The sequence below is a fragment of the Gordionus sp. m RMFG-2023 genome, chromosome 2 (assembly GCF_954871325.1).
Source record: "Gordionus sp. m RMFG-2023 chromosome 2, tfGorSpeb1-WG-v2, whole genome shotgun sequence".
Lineage (NCBI taxonomy): Eukaryota > Metazoa > Nematomorpha > Gordioida > Chordodea > Parachordodidae > Gordionus > Gordionus sp. m RMFG-2023.
This window is the reverse complement of record NC_088776.1, coordinates 42,900,236-42,919,564: the sequence shown is the minus strand read 5'-3', so window position 1 is coordinate 42,919,564 and position 19,329 is coordinate 42,900,236. Positions and strand designations below refer to the sequence as shown.

Here is a 19,329-nt window from a genome sequence, read left to right as displayed (position 1 = left end):
TAATCCAATGTTTATTTAAAATTATATCCAAAATGTAATCATTATTCATTCCTTTTAACATTATCCTAAATACACTTCTTCCCTATCAATCATAATCCTGAATTTCAAATATTATACCAATAGAGGCCTTTTTTTATATTATGAACTACTACTTTCCCCCTTTTCTTGGATCTAAAATATCAAATGGCCAATCTATATATAAATAAATCTTTAATCAAAATTTTAAACATAAAAATATTCTAATATTCTAATGGCTCCCTCCATTATTATTCTTTACATATATATAAATCGACATTTATACATATAACATCCAAAATATTTTTATCAATTTACCTTTACACATTATTTTTCTATTTAAAAAACTTGAACTATTTATGACCCATTCTTGATTATCAATCCATCTTTAGCACTTCATCACAAAATTTCTTTTTTTTAAACAACATTATTTAAACATTTCATATCCATAATTTTCTTTTCATTTTTTTTAAGCATTGTCAAAATGTTTCATATCCATAATTTTCAATTCCACCTTTTTTTTTAAAAAATATCAATATTATCACAATCATTCTTTTTTTTTAACATTATATTTCAAAAAAAATTTATTCATGCTAATAATTCCAAAATTTAAATATTAAGCAATCTTTTCTGTCCTGCATATCATGAGGTCTTAATTTCCTATGACGGAATATCTATAACGCATTCAATAAGTCTTAAGGCTTACAAAATAATACCATAAAAAACTTATTATCAAAACATTAAAATCAAAATATATAAAACAAAAATTATTATTACCCCTATCATATCCAATGGTACAAAAATTATTAATACCTCAACCATATCCAATGGTTCAAAAATATTTCCAAAATTTTCTCATATATATATATACCATATCCAATGGTTCCCAAAAAATTTTTTATCACAATAATATATAAAAATATCTTTTAAACCCATGTTTTACTTTTTATCACTTATTTTAATTTTTTGAATTAAGACAATTGAAAACCTTTTAAACCCATAATTTACTTTCTATCTTTTCTTTTATTTGCTCAAAATTTAACTATTAATAACTTATAAATTTTTTTTAAAATAAACACACTTTATTGAATTTCACACATCTCTTTCTTTTTAAAAGGAACTAATAAATACAACATTAACTTTACCCTCATAATTCTTTCAACTATATATAAATCATTATTATATCCAAAATTTAACTTCTAAACAGGGATGTGAACCCGGATCCTGAACCTTAGTATTTTGGCTGAACCCGGACCATTTTTAAAAGTGGAGGGTCCAAGGGTTTTAGGTGTCATAAAAATTTTTAAATTTTGATTAACACTTTTTTTGTGGAACCTAGATTTTATTTTCACGTTTTTTTTTTCAATTTTCTTCCTGAACTTCCAGAGATTTATATCTTTAGTGTAGGTAATAATATTTTATTATGTAAATATTTTAATAGGCTATATTATAGAAATACGTTGACTATTTTTAAAGTGAAATATGTAATAATATTTTAATTTAAATGATAATGCACAACACGTTGGTCCTCAATATGTATGATGCTAGAACAATTATTAAGTTTGAAAGATTTCTGTAATGATTTTATTTTAGGAGCATGTGAAGTCATTTTGTCGGAAGATGATTGGTGCCAAATAAATGACCTTACTAGTGTATTAGTTCTTTTGAAAATAACAATATTAGGATTACAATCAGAACAATTATGTTTATTTGATTTTTATGGCATATGGATTAGATGCCGATTAGATTTAGAATAATTTCTAGTCCTTTTTATACGAAATAGAAAACATGAAAATTCGAGAGCAACAAAATTTGCAAAATAGTGTTGTATACGCTTCTATATATGTAGACCCTCGATATCAAGTTTTATTGAGTATTGATCAAAAACAAATGGCTAAAGACCATCTTAAGGATTTATGGCATACGCAAAACTCCATTATTTACAATATATTGGAGGCTACAACAATACCTACTGGGTGTAGTGATAACCTGTACCCGGGACCCTTTTTTTTGTCGAAGGGTTCACATCCCTGCTTCTAAATATCAAAATATCTTAACCATTTTAATCAATATAAAATCCTTTCATTTTCTATTATTTCTAAATTCATATAAATTTCTAATATAAAATCAATTACTAAATATCTAATTTTTGTTTCATATAATTTAATTCTATTAATATTTTTTTTATTTAAATTAAAATACATTATTTATAACCAAATCTTTTAACAATATATAAATCATTTATGTATCCAAAATTTAACTTCCAAATATCAAAACATCTTAACCTTTTTAATCAATATAAAATCTTTTCACTTCCTATTATTTCTAATATAAAATCAATTATTTAACATCTAATTTTTATTTCATATAATTTAATTCTATTAATATTGTTTTATTTAAATTAAAATTCTCTATTTATATCCAAATATCTCTTTCAAAACATATTCCATTTAAATTTCTCTTTTTTCTTCTCTTCTCTTTTTCCCTTCCATCTATTCCAATTTTTCTCTACTTTCTTTTATATAATTCTTTTCATACAAATATAATTTTGTTTTACCTTTGTTTCAAATCTTTTTTTTATTTAATTACTAAAATTCCATGATCGTATATTGTTACATTTATATTGTGCTACAATTTTCCTAAGTGTCTTTGCATCGTCACGGCACTACTATCTATCCCTTAATAATACAAATTAAAGTATATATAGATATATATTCTAAAATACGATCCCAAAGAATAATTTCACTTTTATTTCACCTAATAATAACACATAAAAGAAAAGAATGAAAAATGTTATCTATCTCATTCGAAATCAATTGAAAAACATCTATATCTGTCAATTACATCAGCAGATATAACAGAAATCATATAGACTATTAACATTATTTAAACAAGTATGATATAATTTTTATTATTTTGTGCGTTATCTTATTTTAACGATTCCAGATAACTTGAATATCTAGAATCGAGCAATTTGTCATTTGCAGAATTACTTTTGTCATAAACTAAGAAATTCCTAACCTTATCATTTTTTTGATACCATTTGAGATTTCGAATAATCAGTAAAAAATAAAAAATTTCGCATGCCCAGTGAGTTACATTAGGCAACTTTAAGGTTAAGTAGTTGTTTTGTGTTTTAATTGTAGATATCAAACTTATTGGATTATATATATATTCTAATAATTTTCACCTTGTCTACTAAAATTTAAATCTGCAGTACTTTATATGAATACTTTCCTCGTATTACTTGTATCATCAGTTATTATAGGGGTAATATTTGTATTTCCTATATTTTATATTTTTCCCCTGGAAGTAAATTCAATATTTAATTTACTTTGCTCTTCAGATAATTATATTTTGGATGTTTTATTACCATTATGTCTTCGAAATAATTAATGAACTCAGCTTAATATAATTTATTTTGAAATAAAAATATGCAGAATAATACATAAAATAAATAACTGTTAAAAATACGCTTAGTAGATATATTCAAAATACCAGCGATAGTTCAATTTGAGATAAAAAATAGAAATTATTACAAATATAGAAAAAGATTATTAGAAGTTTTAATATAAGTTTTGAAAAAATAATATGTTTTTCTAAACTTCTTATTAAAAGTTTTTTAAAGTTTCAGAAAAGGATATGTTTTTCTCAACCTGTTTCTGCAATAATTTTAGCTAGATAACTGCCTAAGAATGTTCTTAAACCTATATGGAAATGTATTACTACAAATTATATAACTTCTTTTGTCATATTTTCTGTCAAACTATATGATGTCAATCATTTTATTTTAGCACAATATTAATATATTTATTTTAATTTCCACTCATAGACCAGCGTGTTTAAATAATGCTAAGAATAAATGCTAAAAACAGTTATAAGATTATTGCAAGCTATATATATAACTTAAATAAACCAGTATTTTTAAGGCAAACGTAATTTATATATATCTTATATATTTAAAATTAATTATAGTTCTCTTTTATCAAGTGTTACAAATTTGCAACCAGATGTTTTGATTCAAGATTTAAATAAACATGACAATAACCATATATTTGATACTGATATCAAAAGTTTTAAAAATACTGAACTATTGAGAAAAAGGGACGATTATTCATTATTAAATGATAATTTAGACAAAAGTTTTTATGAACTTGATGTTCAAGTAAAAAAGTTTGGAAGGTTAAGAAAAAACGAACTAAATGATATTCTTAAGGATATTGCTAATAAAAGTATATAATGTAGTTAATAAATATAACACATAATTTAGAAATTATGACTTCTATGCAAGCATTGTTATTAATAAGATGTTGTGGAGATTTTATGGTTGAAGAGCATATATTGGAAAGAAATAAAATCCTTGATAATATTATAAATTTATGCCAAAAATTAAGTTGTTGTATTTTTCTTATTTACATATTATATATTATTTTAGATGTTAAATTTGATATAAGCCACCTCAATAGTTTGTTAAAAATATTTTGTGAAAACAAACACTTTTTAGCATTACCAAATATTAAATCATTTGATAAAGATATTAATAAAGATGAATTAGCTATTAACATATTAAATGATATATTTCCAAACTTCAAGATTATCCAAAATAAAGATATTCAACCTAGTCGGATTACTTACCAAAGATTAGTTTCCTATTTTTGTGAATCTGGTGATATATCAAAAGCTGAACAAGTCCTAGAAGTTATGAAAGCTAAGGATATACCTGTTAATGAAGCAGTTTTTGCATCTTTGATTAGTGCTTATGGATCTTTGAAAGATTTTGAAAATGTTATAAGCATACTAAGTGTAATAATTATTCTAGGTTTATTTATAATATATTTTAAATAATAAGATCATGAAACAATCTGAATTGGAGCCAACTTCCTTAATCTATACCAATATATTCAAAGCATTAGTTTTAGAAAATAATTTATCAGAACTTAATAAATATCTAAAAGAATCTCAAGAAAATGGTTAATTATTTGTTTAATCTTTTTATTATTTAAAATAATAAAAAAATATTTTTGTAATTATTTTTAATATAATTTGTTTGCTTAGGTGTTTTCCTATTGAACAAGGATTTGTTAGATGTGGTATTTTTTGCTATTACCCAGTCTAAAAAATATTCCAATACAAAAAATGATCATATTTCAAGTTGTTTATCCTCTAGCTGGGAACAAGTGGCTGAGTGTTTGGTACCTTATTTAAAGCCACATTCTGATTTTATGCAAAGTTTAATTAATGTTACCCATAAAGTTTTATCATTCAATGGTTTGGACAAGGATGCCTATAAAATGTTTAAGTATTTTTCTTATACTGTTGGACAAAATTTAGACCCTCATTTTAAATGTAAGTATACATATATTTTATGTATGATTATTATAATAACAGTTAATTGATCTAATATGATTTAGATTTTTTTATTATATGTTAAGTATGGAAATTAGGGTTGGCAAAATTTTTATAAAAAAATTGATTTGATTAAATTTTTTTTATTTTTAAAAAATATTATCTGGATGAAAATAAATCTATTTAACTAAAAATTATTTTATTATGTGTTTTCATTTAAGAGACCTGCAGAGGCACCATTTGCACGGCCCAGCCCGGTTTTAAATTTTTTAGACCTGGCCCGGCTCGGATATTTTTTTAAAAAATTTTTTACAGCCCGGCCCGGCTCGGATTTAAAAATTTAAGGCTTGGCCTGGATATTTTTTAAAAAAATTTTTTACAGACCGGCCTGGCCCAGATTTAAAAATTTCAGGCCTGGCTCGGAATTTTTTAAAATTATATTCGACCTAATATATACAAAAATTCACCTATGAGGTATTTTACCATATTTTTCAGTGAGTATTATCGCTTATTATTTAAAAAATACATGTAAAAAGCTAATATTTTGAGAATATTATATTGAATTTATAAAATTATAAAACTGTTATTTATAAAAATGGATATTTTGAGCATATACTATATTTTATATTGCATTTATAAAAATAAAACTAATATTCATAAAAATGGTAATAATATTTTGAGCATATACTATATTTTTGCATTTAAAAAAAATAAAACTAATATTTAATTTATAAAAATGGAAAATATTTTGAGAATATAATATATTGTATTTAATTTACAATTTAATTTATAAAATAAAAATAAATCGCTATTTAAAAAAATTCATGTATAATAAATAGTATTTTGAAAATATAATCTAATTGCACAATATTCATATAATTTATTTTATAATATAAATTTTTAACAAAAGAAGATAATTGTATTATATAATATTGTAAAAAAAAATAATGAAAAATGTTGGATTAAAAATTTTCATGACTCATGGTAAAATATAATAAATGCAATAAATATTTGACAGTTTGCAAAGTAAAAAACCAGCATGATTGACGAAACCCTATACTCAAGAAAGATATTAAAAATTCACAAATTATCATGAAGATAGAGAAGCATATCTACCTTTTCAGGTTGAAGATTACTTCTTCTTTCTTCAAAAATTCTTCCAGTAGTGGAAAAATTCCGCTCACAGCTTGCACTTGAAGCAGGAATTGCCAATACCCGTTTTGCCAATTTTGCTAAAATTGGAAATTCGCTTTGATGAGCCGCCCACCACTCTTACAAATTATCCACCTTAAATGTTTCATCTATTTTTTTATTTATGTAATTATAATATTCATCATCGGGTATTGACATATTACCATCGCCCCATTTGTCATAAAACGATTCAGTTTGTTTAACAACAGTCGTAATTTGACTGGTCGATGGTATTTCATTTACTTCCTGAGCCTCTTGTAATTTAATATAATCTTTTATATAGTTTTCCGTCATCTTGCGATCTGTCCCTGACAATATACATAATTGCTTGAATTTGGGACAGAGAAAAAGAGAAATAAAATGATACTTGTGTAAAACAAATTTTTCAATTAAAAAATGCTTTATATTAAGTAAAATCAATTTTATTTCTCCTTTTTCGCTTTGAAAAGTATTACAAACTTCAAGAAGTTCATAATACCAAATTACCACTTTAAAAAGAGTACAAGATTCCGACTGTAACTCAACAATAGCTCTGTTAAAATTCTCAAGAATTTTGACTAGATCCTGAAGGATCGGAAAGTCTATAATATAATACTTTTCCGATCCCCCATGTTCTTGAAGAACCTTTATAATTTCTTCATTTTGAGAATAAACAGAATTGAGCATATTGTATTTAGAGTTCCAGCGAACTTCTATATCTTGATAAAGGGCTTTCAAATGCTGGCATTATTACTTTGTTTTAAATGCCCCACTAATATTTTAGTATTATCTATTGTTGATTTTATTAATGGGGTATTACTTTCCAAATATTTGAAGTTAAATGAATTTCTTAAAATTGTATTTAATATATGACAAGAACAATTTAATCGTTCATTTAACTCCAATGCTTTTATAATATTTTTACCTTGGTCTGTAACAAATATTATATTAATAAAATCGTTAGTGTTAAAATTAGAATTATGAAAATTTTTTAATAGATCATCTTTAACTACTTATCTAGTCTTTGACACTTCTTTAAATTTAGCGGTAAATAGGTTTCTCTTCACTAACTTCCAGTCATCTGTAGTGCATGTTAACTGTTATAAACGAGTTCTTTTTATGGTCATCGCACCATATATCAGTGGAAGCAGCCATAAATCGATTCTTGATTACTGGGGCAATAGTATCAACCAAAATGCTTCTTATTTTATTACATTTTCCTTTAAGGTGGCGTGATAGAGTGGTGGGATGTGAAATCAATGAGTTATATCTATTTTACCATACTTTGCCCCAACATCGATTAGAGCCTGGCTGAATTCAAGAAACCCATTCCCAGCTATCATTTCGAAAGGTCTAATATCTTTTGCACAAAGTGTTAAGGAATGATCTATATATTTTTCTTTTAAATATTTTATATTACATTTATAGGTTGGTTTTTCAGGTGTAAATTTTTTTTATTAATTTTCATGGATTTACCATCACATTTATGTCTTTTTAAATGTGATGTACCATGTTTATAATTATAAGATAATATACTTGAACAATTCTTACATTTTACGTAGCCAATGTTTTTTTTATTTTCATCTATGATGATGTTAAATTTAGCCCATATTTCAGATTTTTTATTATTATTTGTATTCCTTTAAGAATAAATATTATTTTTAATTTTATTAATTATATCATTAGTATTTTGTGCCATGATATTCCTTTATTTGATTGTTTTGGTAAATATTCTAAAAATTTAGATATGAATTATAAAAAAAATATATTAATAATACTTGAATAATGGGGCTTATTTAAGATATTCCTTTATTTGATTGTTTTGGTAAAATATGTTGTAAAAATTTACATATGAATTATAAAAAAATATATTAATACTTTGAATAAATTTGCAGGAAATTAATAATTAGATCGATCTGTGGGTGTTAGGTAGTGTTAACCATCACCCAATATTATATTAATCATAACTATAATATAATATAATCTTATAACCATTAACTGATAATGTAAAAATTTTTATAAAAAATATTTTATACCTGGCCCGGCCCGGGTTTAACAATCTTAGGCCCGGCCCGGATATATATAAAAAAAAAATTTTAGGCCCGGCCCAGATATGTTTAAAAAAATTTTTTATAGGCCCAGCTCGGGTATATTTAAAAAATTTAAAATACGGCCTGGCTTAGAGCTGGGCCTGCAGGTCTCTGATAAATAGTTAATATTTGTTTATTTATAAAATTTTAAATACATTTTGAATTGAGATTAGCCTAGGTCATACTAACCCTACAAATGTTTAAAAATATAGTTTGGCCCATTCCATAAATTTGTTTGCACAGCTGCTTATAAAATGGTTTCCTTTAATAATCTATGAAAAAAACCATAAATTTGCTTGATTCTACTTAATTTTTTTTGCAAACTTCAGGCAGGGCCCATAAAAATATTTTGTGCAAATTTCCTGGCTTGATTTATAAATTTTTGCCCAGGTTGTGTCCTAATTCTGAGTTTACAATTTATAGGCAGAGGCTGTACGTGGTAAATAGTAAATAAGAAAAATATAGGCTAGGTGCCCCCAAACAGGGGTAAATAGAAAATTTTAGAGTGCTTGCTCCCAAATGAGGGTAAATAAGTTAATTATAGGCTAGGTGCCCCTATTTGGTGGTAAATAAAGAAAATTATAGGCTAAGTACCCCGAAATGGAGGCTTTTTTTTGTAGATTCAAACATTGTTTTTTTAAAAACTAACCTTTCTAACATTGTTTTTTAAAACTAACCTTGTTTTTTGTATAAATCTGTTTTTTTGTAAATTCTAACATTGTTTTTGTAAATTAACTGTTTTTTGTAAATTCTAATATTATTTTTTAAAACATTGTTTTTTAAAACTAACCTTGTTTTTTGTAAATTCTAACAGTGTTTTATTAAAACCAACCTTGTTTTTTGTAATCAAACTTGTTTTTTATAAATTCTAACATTGTTTTTTTAAGAATTAACTCTGTTTCTTGTAAATTATAACATTGTTTTTTTAAAACTATGTCTTAAATCTAATTTTATAATATAATATATTGTGACAAACATGAATAAGCTAATATAAGCAAAATATATAATTTATATCAATATTTTGTCAATGGGAATTGCTGTTTTTTATAATTTTGATAATCATTATAAAATCCAAACTGCTTTTTCTATATTTAAAAGATTTGAATAGGCCATGGGTTTATTTTCTGATATAAATATTTTCTTTGGATTCTTAAAAACTCCTAGTTGCTAAATTAAAATAAGGTACCCTATTTCTTCATTAGTTCATTCCAGAACCCTAGTATGTGCTATATAAATACCTGAATTTATATTGTATGAAAGATAGTACCATATTTTTTCATTCATTACATTGCATATTTTGCTCTCCATGTTCTCTTTATCTATAATAGTAAAAAAATTTTTTTTGATTATATTTTAAATTGGAAACTAATAAAAGAAATTCAAAAATGAACTACAAATAATGATATACTTTCATCATCTTTTTATTGTTTGTCTCTTTCCAAAATCATGTCAATATCTTATATGAAGATATAATTTTTTTATATCAAGATAAAATATTACTTTGTATAATTGCAGATACTTTCTCCTGTAAGGCTGGGGTAGCATGATGGTATAGATATGAGGTTGTAGCAGTATCTATAGATTTTAGAATATTTTATAATTTTATATTAGATTTGAGTTATTTTAATCTATTTTTTAGATATGGCATATAAATATGAAATGATAGGAAACGTTAGATGACGTGATCTATCACTAATACCAGAAATGGTATAATTAAATTTTAGTGCTAAAAATATTTTTTTGTTTTTGTTTTTGTTTTAGTTTTAAATTAATATTTTAATATGGAAAAATAGTTAATTTTTTTATAAATTACATATAAAATTAATCATAATATCAACAAAATATTGAATCAATATTTATCAGAGACCTGCAGAGGCACCATTTGCACGGCCCGGCCCGGTTTTAAATTTTTTAGACCTGGCCCGGCCCGGATATTTTTTTAAAAAATTTTTTACAGCCCGGCCCGGCTCGGATTTAAAAATTTAAGGCCCGGCCTGGATATTTTTTAAAAAAATTTTTTACAGACCGGCCTGGCCCAGATTTAAAAATTTCAGGCCTGGCTCGGAATTTTTTAAAATTATATTCGACCTGGTATATACAAAAATTCACCTATGAGGTATTTTACCATATTTTTCAGTGAGTATTATCGCTTATTATTTAAAAAATACATGTAAAAAGCTAATATTTTGAGAATATTATATTGAATTTATAAAATTATAAAACTGTTATTTATAAAAATGGATATTTTGAGCATATACTATATTTTATATTGCATTTATAAAAATAAAACTAATATTCATAAAAATGGTAATAATATTTTGATCATATACTATATTTTATATTACATTTAAAAAAAATAAAACTAATATTTAATTTATAAAAATGGAAAATATTTTGAGAATATAATATATTGTATTTAATTTACTATTTAATTTATAAAATAAAAATAAATCGCTATTTAAAAAAATGCATGTATTATAAATAGTATTTTGAAAATATAATCTAATTGCAAAATATTAATATAATTTATTTTATAATATAAATTTTTAACAAAAGAAGATAATTGTATTATATAATATTGTAAAAAAAAATAATGAAAAATGTTGGATTAAAAACTTTCATGACTCAAGGTAAAATATAATAAATGCAATAAATATTTGACAGTTTGCAAAGTAAAAAACCAGCATGATTGACGAAACCCTATACTCAAGAAAGATATTAAAAATTCACAAATTATCATGAAGAAAGAGAAGCATATCTACCTTTTCAGGTTGAAGATTACTTCTTCTTTCTTCAAGAATTCTACCAGTAGTGGAAAAATTCCGCTCACAGCTTGCACTTGAAGCAGGAATTGCCAATACCGTTTTGCCAATTTTGCTAAAATTGGAAATTCGCTTTGATGAGCCGCCCACCACTCTAACAAATTATCCACCTTAAATGTTTTATCTATTTTTTATTTATGTAATTATAATATTCATCATCGGGTATTGACATATTACCAGAATTACCATCGCCCCATTTGTCATAAAACGATTCAGTTTGTTTAACAACAGTCGTAATTTGACTGGTCGATGGTATTTCATTTACTTCCTGAGCCTCTTGTAATTTAATATAATCTTTTATATAGTTTTCCGTCATTTTGCGATCTGTCCCTGACTACATACGTAATTGCTTGAATTTGGGACAGAGAAAAAGAGAAATAAAATGATACTTGTGTAAAACAAATTTTTCAATTAAAAAATGCTTTATATTAAGTAAAATCAATTACAAACTTTAAGAAGTGATAATCCTTTTTTGATTGTTTTGGTAAAATATATTCTAAAAATTTAGATATGAATTATAAAAAAATATATTAATAATACTTGAATATTGGGGCTTATTTAAGATATTCCTTTATTTGATTGTTTTGGTAAAATATGTTGTAAAAATTTAGATGTGAATTATAAAAAAATATATTAATACTTTGAATAAATTTGCAGGAAATTAATAATTAGATCGATCTGTGGGTTGTTAGGTAGTGTTAACCATCACCCAATATTATATTAATCATAACTATAATATAATATAATCTTATAACCATTAACTCATAATGTAAAAATTTTTATAAAAAATATTAAGACCCGGCCCCGGCTTAACAAAAATATACCCGGCCCGGATATATTTAAAAAAAATTTTTTAGGACTGGCCCAGATATGTTTAAAAAAATTTTCTAGACCCGGCCCGGGTATATTTAAAAAATTTTAAATACGGCCCGGGCCGGGCTTAGGGTCGGGCCTGCAGGTCTCTGATATTTATTAAACAGAAATAATTATAGAAATTTTTGGTATTTTTTTAAAAAAATGAATAATGTTTTTTGTGACAAAAAATAATTTTAGGATATGCAAAAAATTATTTATAATAATAAAATTTACCATTACAAAATTTAGATGGAAAATTAGGAAAACATATTATTTTTTTACCATAAAAGCAAAAACTAATAATTAATTGAAATACATAGAATTTATTTATATTGTAATTTTTATTTAATATTGATTTAATCATTTCAACCTTTTAGAAATTAGATTTTAATAATTTTAGTTTTGCAAAAGCTTAATATGATTATGAACAAGATGTAGAGTCATTCCATATCAAATCAGCAAAAAAATTAAGATCTTTATCCAACCCCTTTATATTTTCATAAAAATATGTAAGAATGTTATATATGATACAAAAACGAAATATTAGCTCATTAGCAATATAACCTGAGATAATGGATAACCTTTACAAATGTTAAATAATATAACTTGCTTACAAATTTTTATTGAAATTGAAGTGGATCAGCTGTGGGTTTGCTTGATTTTAAGTGAAATGAACCTAATAATGAAGGTATTTTAGTAAAGAAACTCTTAAGCAAAATGTATAAATTGATTCCATTGTCAAATCCCTTGCAGTTTTAATTAAACTTTATGTAATTAATTAATCTGGTCTTTTTTTTGTTTTATGTTCAAAACAGTTCAAAATCCAATGCAAAATTCTGGAGCTTTTATCATAAAACATATGTTAACGCAGGCCTTCCCACCCCACGAATGGGAGGATTTGTTTGAAATTATCACAGATATGCATAACATAGGTATCAATATATATGCTGTCCAAAGGGCTTTGGAATTGCATTTCAACACTGACAACTTCAGCTTAAATCAAGAATATAAGAAGTTTATATGGCATTTTATATTAATATTATTTAAAAAAAATTAATATAATCAGAAAATGATATTAGGAGGAATCTAATCATATTTATACAATTCTATTTTTATCATTACAGATTTTTCTTTTAGACTAGTTAACAAAAAGTATTGGTAGGAAATGGAAAGAATTAATTATATGTTATAACAAGCAATTACTATTTTTTTTTACAAATGTTTAGACTTGATTAAAATAAATTAATATTTATAAGTGTTATTTAATATAAAGGTATTTTTATTGAGCTAAATTCGAAAGAAATAAATAAAGAGCTGAGCAATTTGGGCCTACAAAATTGAACTTTACACATCTTTGATTAATATATACCAGCTATATTATAGCTCTTTGGAAATCTTAAAATTATCTGCAATATTTAGGTTTAAAATTATTTGCAAAATTTTTTTTCGGCATTCCCTTAATTAGGGCAACACCATTATCTTTGTCTCACTTTGGTTTTGTTTTGATTTCATTTTTTCTCAAATATTTTGTTAGGGTGTTGGAAAGGGAATAAATTTTAATTCATTTACTATTAACAATATCAATACTGCAAAAAATTTAAATATTTTATTATTGACAGTTGTCTGCCTAACAATTTTAAAAATTGTAATATAAAGATTTTAGAATAAATTTTATGATTAATGTTAATTTTATTATTCCTCAATTTTTTATTACTAATAATTTTTGATAAGCCTATTTATTTGCCTCATTACAAACAAGACATGATAGATCCATATTACCTATTTTTATACGCTCATTCAAAGTTTCAAATTTTTCTTAGTTCACTATAATCCACCTAAATTTTTCTTCTTCTGTAGTTTGATCTAAAGTTCAATTTTTTAAAGAAGCCTGATCTGGCCAGACAAATAAAAATCCATTCAAGCCAGATACAAAAAATAAACTGCAAATTAACAAACATAAAAGAATGTAAAAGAAAAAAAGGAAGTGAAATAAAGTTTAGAAATAAAATTAAACGAGAAAGTTATTTTTATTTTGACAATAGGAAAGTATTCCTGAATTCTGAACACTTATTCGGATTTGTCTATTTAATAATATATTGTTTATATTAGATTTGGAACAGTACTCAACAAAATATATTTATTTTTTAAAATTTTACCATATCAAATTCAAATTTATTTTGAAATTTAAAAAATGTAATCTGTAAAATATATAATGCATGGTTAGTTTAAAAAAGATCATCTCTGATCTGAAGGAGGAATAGGCCCTACTCTACTTCGAATGGGCTAGACTCATTCAGAGTTTCAAATAGTAAAAAATTTGTTTTCATCATGAAAGATTTTTTATGCTGAAAAATCACAAAAGATTTTTTACAAAAAAATTTGAAATTTTAAATAAAATTTGATGTTTGCACATCCTTAAAAAACCTTTTTTTAAGAAAAATCTTTAGAGATCAAAATTTTTTATTTTGAAGTATTTCTAACTCTGATTATAGATTTATTTGGTTAGAAGCAATTCAAAGTGAACCACAAATATTTATTGTTACAAATGAGAATTTGTGAAATTAAATTGTTGATATGTATTTTATTTTAATTTTTTTTATTAACAGATACATGCAATTGATGAATAATCTTTCCGTTCCTGTTCGACCTCATTATTTTTGGCCCATTCTAGCTAATTTAAATAGCAACTATAACTATAGAACGATGGATTTAATTAAAAAAAATTTGTTCGATACACTCAACTATATGAAAAGAGATTTTGGTTAGTATTTAAAACTTTTTTAAAAGTTTAATTCATTATATAAAGTTCCATCTAGTGTGGGTAAATGGCTGGTTTTACACGGCCATGACCCTGGTTTTTGGTCGAAAAAATGAACCAACCCAACCAACGATCCATATACCCTAGCACACTATATTTGATAATATTAGATTCTTTTTTAAATAAATTATTCTCTTTTTATAATCTGAAAATATTGTATAATTTTTATTTTAGACCAGCAACTCGAGTCGTGAATCTGAGTTGTGAACGTGAACCCAATTTAAAAATTGGAGGGAGGATGAGTAGTTCAATATTCACATATAATTATCGTATTAAAATGAATATATTAGATCCTTTTTTAAAATAAATTGTTATTATCTTGATCTGCAAATATTATATATTTTATTTATATTTTCCACCACTCTCACGAACTCGAGTGTTGATCGGGGACCCAAATTAAAAACTAGAGGACGAGTAGTTCAATATTCACATCAAAATAATTATCGTATTTTTTTTATTAAATGTTCTCATCTTGTTTATGTAGGTAAGGTGTAGAATAACTGTAAGCAGGAACGAATCTAATAATATAAAACCTAGATTGTCTCAATATAAAAATCTAATAAGGGAGACCGTGGTTATATTTTTCCATAAAAACTTAAGTGCTATAAAAAATAGATTAAGCAAATTTTTAAAATATTTTAAAGTAGTTTTTTTCTTTACATATCTTTATGGTTAATTAATATTTAAGAAAAATGCTGCGGGATAACACAATCCCCGGTCTCTCTTGAACCTCGGTATTGATATAAAAATACCGAGTTATATTAGATATCTCATGACAAAATATATTGTATTAGTCATAGTTAACAATTGAATATATATAATTATAATAGGTGTTTATTGCAAAACAATTAATTATAAGTTTAGAAGAATTAAATAAAATTTCAGAAAATCAAATTAGTATTTTGTACATAGATCTGCGCAATTTTTTTTAAATATTTATAATTAATTATCTTTATAAGATAAATAATTGTTTTCTTAAAATAATATCATGGTTTGTCCTTGCAAGAATTTTAAATATATCAATTTATTAACAAAATGTAATATATTTAAAAATTTAAGCTCGACTCGGCCCGAAATTTTTAAAAGAATATTAGGCCCGACCCAGCCCGAAATAAATAAGGTGTAATTTATATATTAAAGATATTTTAGTAAAAATCTATTTAATAAAAAATTATAAGGCATTTTCATAGCTTTTATCTAAGGTTTCAGTTGCTTAAAATCAACTATCTAAAAAATTTCATAACTCTCAAATGGGGATATTTGATAAAATTTTCTTTAGAATCATTTTTTAGAAATGACGCTTACAAATATATCGATCTTTAAAGATCGTTGCTCAAAATTTTTTATCAATAAAAAAACTTGAAATTTTTTTTCAAATTTTTGAGATAGATCTTGCTTAAAATTTTTACATAACTCTGAGAGTAAGATTCCAAATTTTTAGCGATTTAGAACCTATCCCTTAACATTTATTATTAATATAAACAAAAATACTTGTGAATTTCATATATTTATATTTTTTGTTATATGTATGACGCCACTTATATTGAAAACAATCTATAATATATATATAAACCTTGTCATGTGACTGTCACACTTTCACAATTTATAATATATATATTCAAAAAATCGTTAATTTTGATAAGTGACTTGTGGCCCAATCGGCAAGTGAGTCGCTTACAAATCTAATGGACTTAGGTTAGATTCCCAGCAAAGATTTTTTTTTCTCAATCTGGCAAAATATTATTTTCTTTCTTAATCTGGCAAAATTAATCAAATAGATACGATTCAAAGTTTGTAGCTACTTTAAAATTCAAACTATTAAATAGGTATTCTTATATTTTTAAATTTTTAATATTCTTTTAGAAAATATTTGTCCAATAAAAATCACCATAGAATCATATCTTATCAAACATTCATCCATCTTCCATTACCATCTTATACATCATCATATATATATTAGAACTAACTGAAATATCTATAATATGTATTATAAATCGTGACACTGATATTTTTTTAATGCTATGATTTTTTTCTAAAAAACCATTTCATGGTCGTGAATTTTGAAAAGTGTCTATGGCCTAATCGGTAAGAGCGTCGATTACAAATCTGATGGACTTAGGTTCGAATCTCAACAATGATTATTTTTTTTCTTAATCCAACTTGGTGGTTCCGTCCTTTGAAAGATGCGCAGGAGTTGAGAAAACAAGTTTCCGCTAAAGTAAAGCCAATGATGCTTTTTAGATGAAAAATTGTTAACTAAATTCCCATTGGACCTGAAAATGTTGTCATTTGCAGACCTCTGGTGGTAAATGCATAGGAAAAGTGGCAGACGCATATCATTTATAAATGGATTCTTTGGCAGAAGTAAAATCCATTATGATCTGCTGTTTCCGATGTCATCCTGATTAGAGGTCTGCAATGGGCAAGTTTTGGTGCACCTGCCTGCTCAATTATTTAAAAATTTTGTTTAACTTGCCTGTCCAATGTATAAAAATTATTATATTGGTTGATTTGGCTCTATATGTATTATTTTAATGTTTTTTACATAAACTTATAAATTATGTAATAAAAAAATAACACTTATAATATCTATCTATAATCTATAATAATAATATATATATAAACCGTGTCACAGTCACAATGTTACAATTTATAATATATTTTAAAAATTCACGATTTTTTAAAAGCGTCTGTGGCCTAAGCAAGAGCGTCGCGTCATGGGGTTCGAATCCCAGTAAAAAATTTTTTTACTTAATCTGGCAAAATTAATTAAATAGAAGATAAAATAATTAAGTGTGACATATTCACATACTCAAAGTTTGTTGTTACAGTGAAACGATACACATGTTTAAATATACTATAAAAGGGGGTAAACAAAATAAGATTTTATTTTTAATAGAATAAAGATTGAAATTAAATATGGACAAGCAATTAATTAAGAAGATTTATAGTTGATTAATCATTATAAAAAAAATGTGTTAAAATTTAATTCAAAATAAAAAATTAAAATACTTACATATTAATTATTTTTAATTTTTCTTAAATAATAAAAAAAAATGTTTAATATAGAATCTTTATTATCCAATAGTAATACTAATTTTTCCAATTTAAATGAAAACTCCCAATCTTCGTCGAGAATTCAAAGACCAAAAAGAATACACAAATATTGGAATAAAGAAAAATTAGATATATTTACCAAAATGTTATCAATGCCGGAAGAACAACAAATGTTTGATAAATTTTAAATATAATTTTTATGTATTAATTATTTTATCGAAATTATTATAAAAGTTTATAGTGTTATCATATTTTTATCGAAATAAATGGATATACAAAATAGATTACATTTAAGAAATTCTAAAATATTTTCAAATATTAAAAAGACTTTTTACAAAAAATGATTTAGAATTTTAAATGAAATTTAATCAAATATCTTACTTGAGCATTCTCAAAGAAAATAAGAAAAAAATTCATTTTTCATCACAAATTATATATATGTAACACATTTCTTTTTATAATGATTAATCAACTATTAATCTTCTTAATTAATTGCTTGTCCATATTTAATTTCAATCTTTATTCTATTAAAAATAAAATCTTATTTTGTTTACCCCCTTTTATAGTATATTTAAACATGTGTATCGTTTCACTGTATTTTAAAATTCAAACTATTAAATAGGTATTCTTATATTTAAAAATTTTTCACAACGTAATAACCAATAGTATTATTATAGCAATACCATATCAAACACTCAAAATAATATCTAACATTACCATCTAATACATCATAAACATATATCTATCTATCTATAATATATAAAAGCCGTGTCATAGTCACAGTGTCACAATTTATAATATATATTTAAAAAAATCGTCAACTTTGAAAAGCGTCTATGGCCTAATCGGCAAGAGCGTCGCTTACGAAGCTGATGGCTTTGGGTTCGAATCCCAATGCATTTTTTTTGTTAATCTAACTTTGTTTACTTTTTTTAAATTATATTAATTTTTATTATTTATGTACTCAAAAAAAATTTAATTTTGCCAGATGAGGGTTTTGTATATTGTTATCATGGAAACAGATTTTGGATTTGGACTTATTAAGAATGAGTCTTTTAAAATTGGCTTCAAGAAATTGAAAACCAATTATTTTAGGAAGAGCATCACAGATTGTTCCATCATCAAGATTCCAAATAATTATATCCAAATCAAATTT

General features: G+C 24.5%; 1 protein-coding gene and 1 long non-coding RNA gene across 5 annotated transcripts in view; one reads left to right on the top strand and one right to left on the bottom strand.

Moving 5' to 3' along the window:
- Window positions 1–3,848: 3,848 nt before the first annotated feature.
- LOC135923480 (leucine-rich PPR motif-containing protein, mitochondrial-like) overlaps window positions 3,849–19,329 on the top strand; it is a 46,503-nt gene continuing 31,022 nt past the window's right edge. For 3 of the 4 annotated variants that reach the window (XM_065458250.1, XM_065458249.1, XM_065458251.1), the window contains exons 1-8: window positions 3,849–3,950; window positions 3,991–4,247; window positions 4,286–4,408; window positions 4,451–4,818; window positions 4,865–4,985; window positions 5,071–5,361; window positions 13,114–13,312; window positions 14,905–15,059. In XM_065458250.1, the coding sequence (XP_065314322.1) occupies window positions 3,865–3,950; window positions 3,991–4,247; window positions 4,286–4,408; window positions 4,451–4,818; window positions 4,865–4,985; window positions 5,071–5,361; window positions 13,114–13,312; window positions 14,905–15,059 (1,600 nt within the window). In that variant the 5' untranslated portion in view covers window positions 3,849–3,864. Of the gene's footprint in view, window positions 3,951–3,990; window positions 4,248–4,285; window positions 4,409–4,450; window positions 4,819–4,864; window positions 4,986–5,070; window positions 5,362–7,768; window positions 7,883–13,113; window positions 13,313–14,904; window positions 15,060–19,329 lie in introns of those variants that run through there. The other variant, XM_065458252.1, reaches the window with a different exon arrangement.
- On the bottom strand, window positions 9,889–10,262 carry LOC135923151 (uncharacterized). Its single transcript, XR_010571145.1, has 3 exons — window positions 10,122–10,262; window positions 10,030–10,077; window positions 9,889–9,940 (listed from the first exon to the last, which is right to left on the bottom strand). It is a non-coding gene; the product is annotated as an uncharacterized LOC135923151 (long non-coding RNA).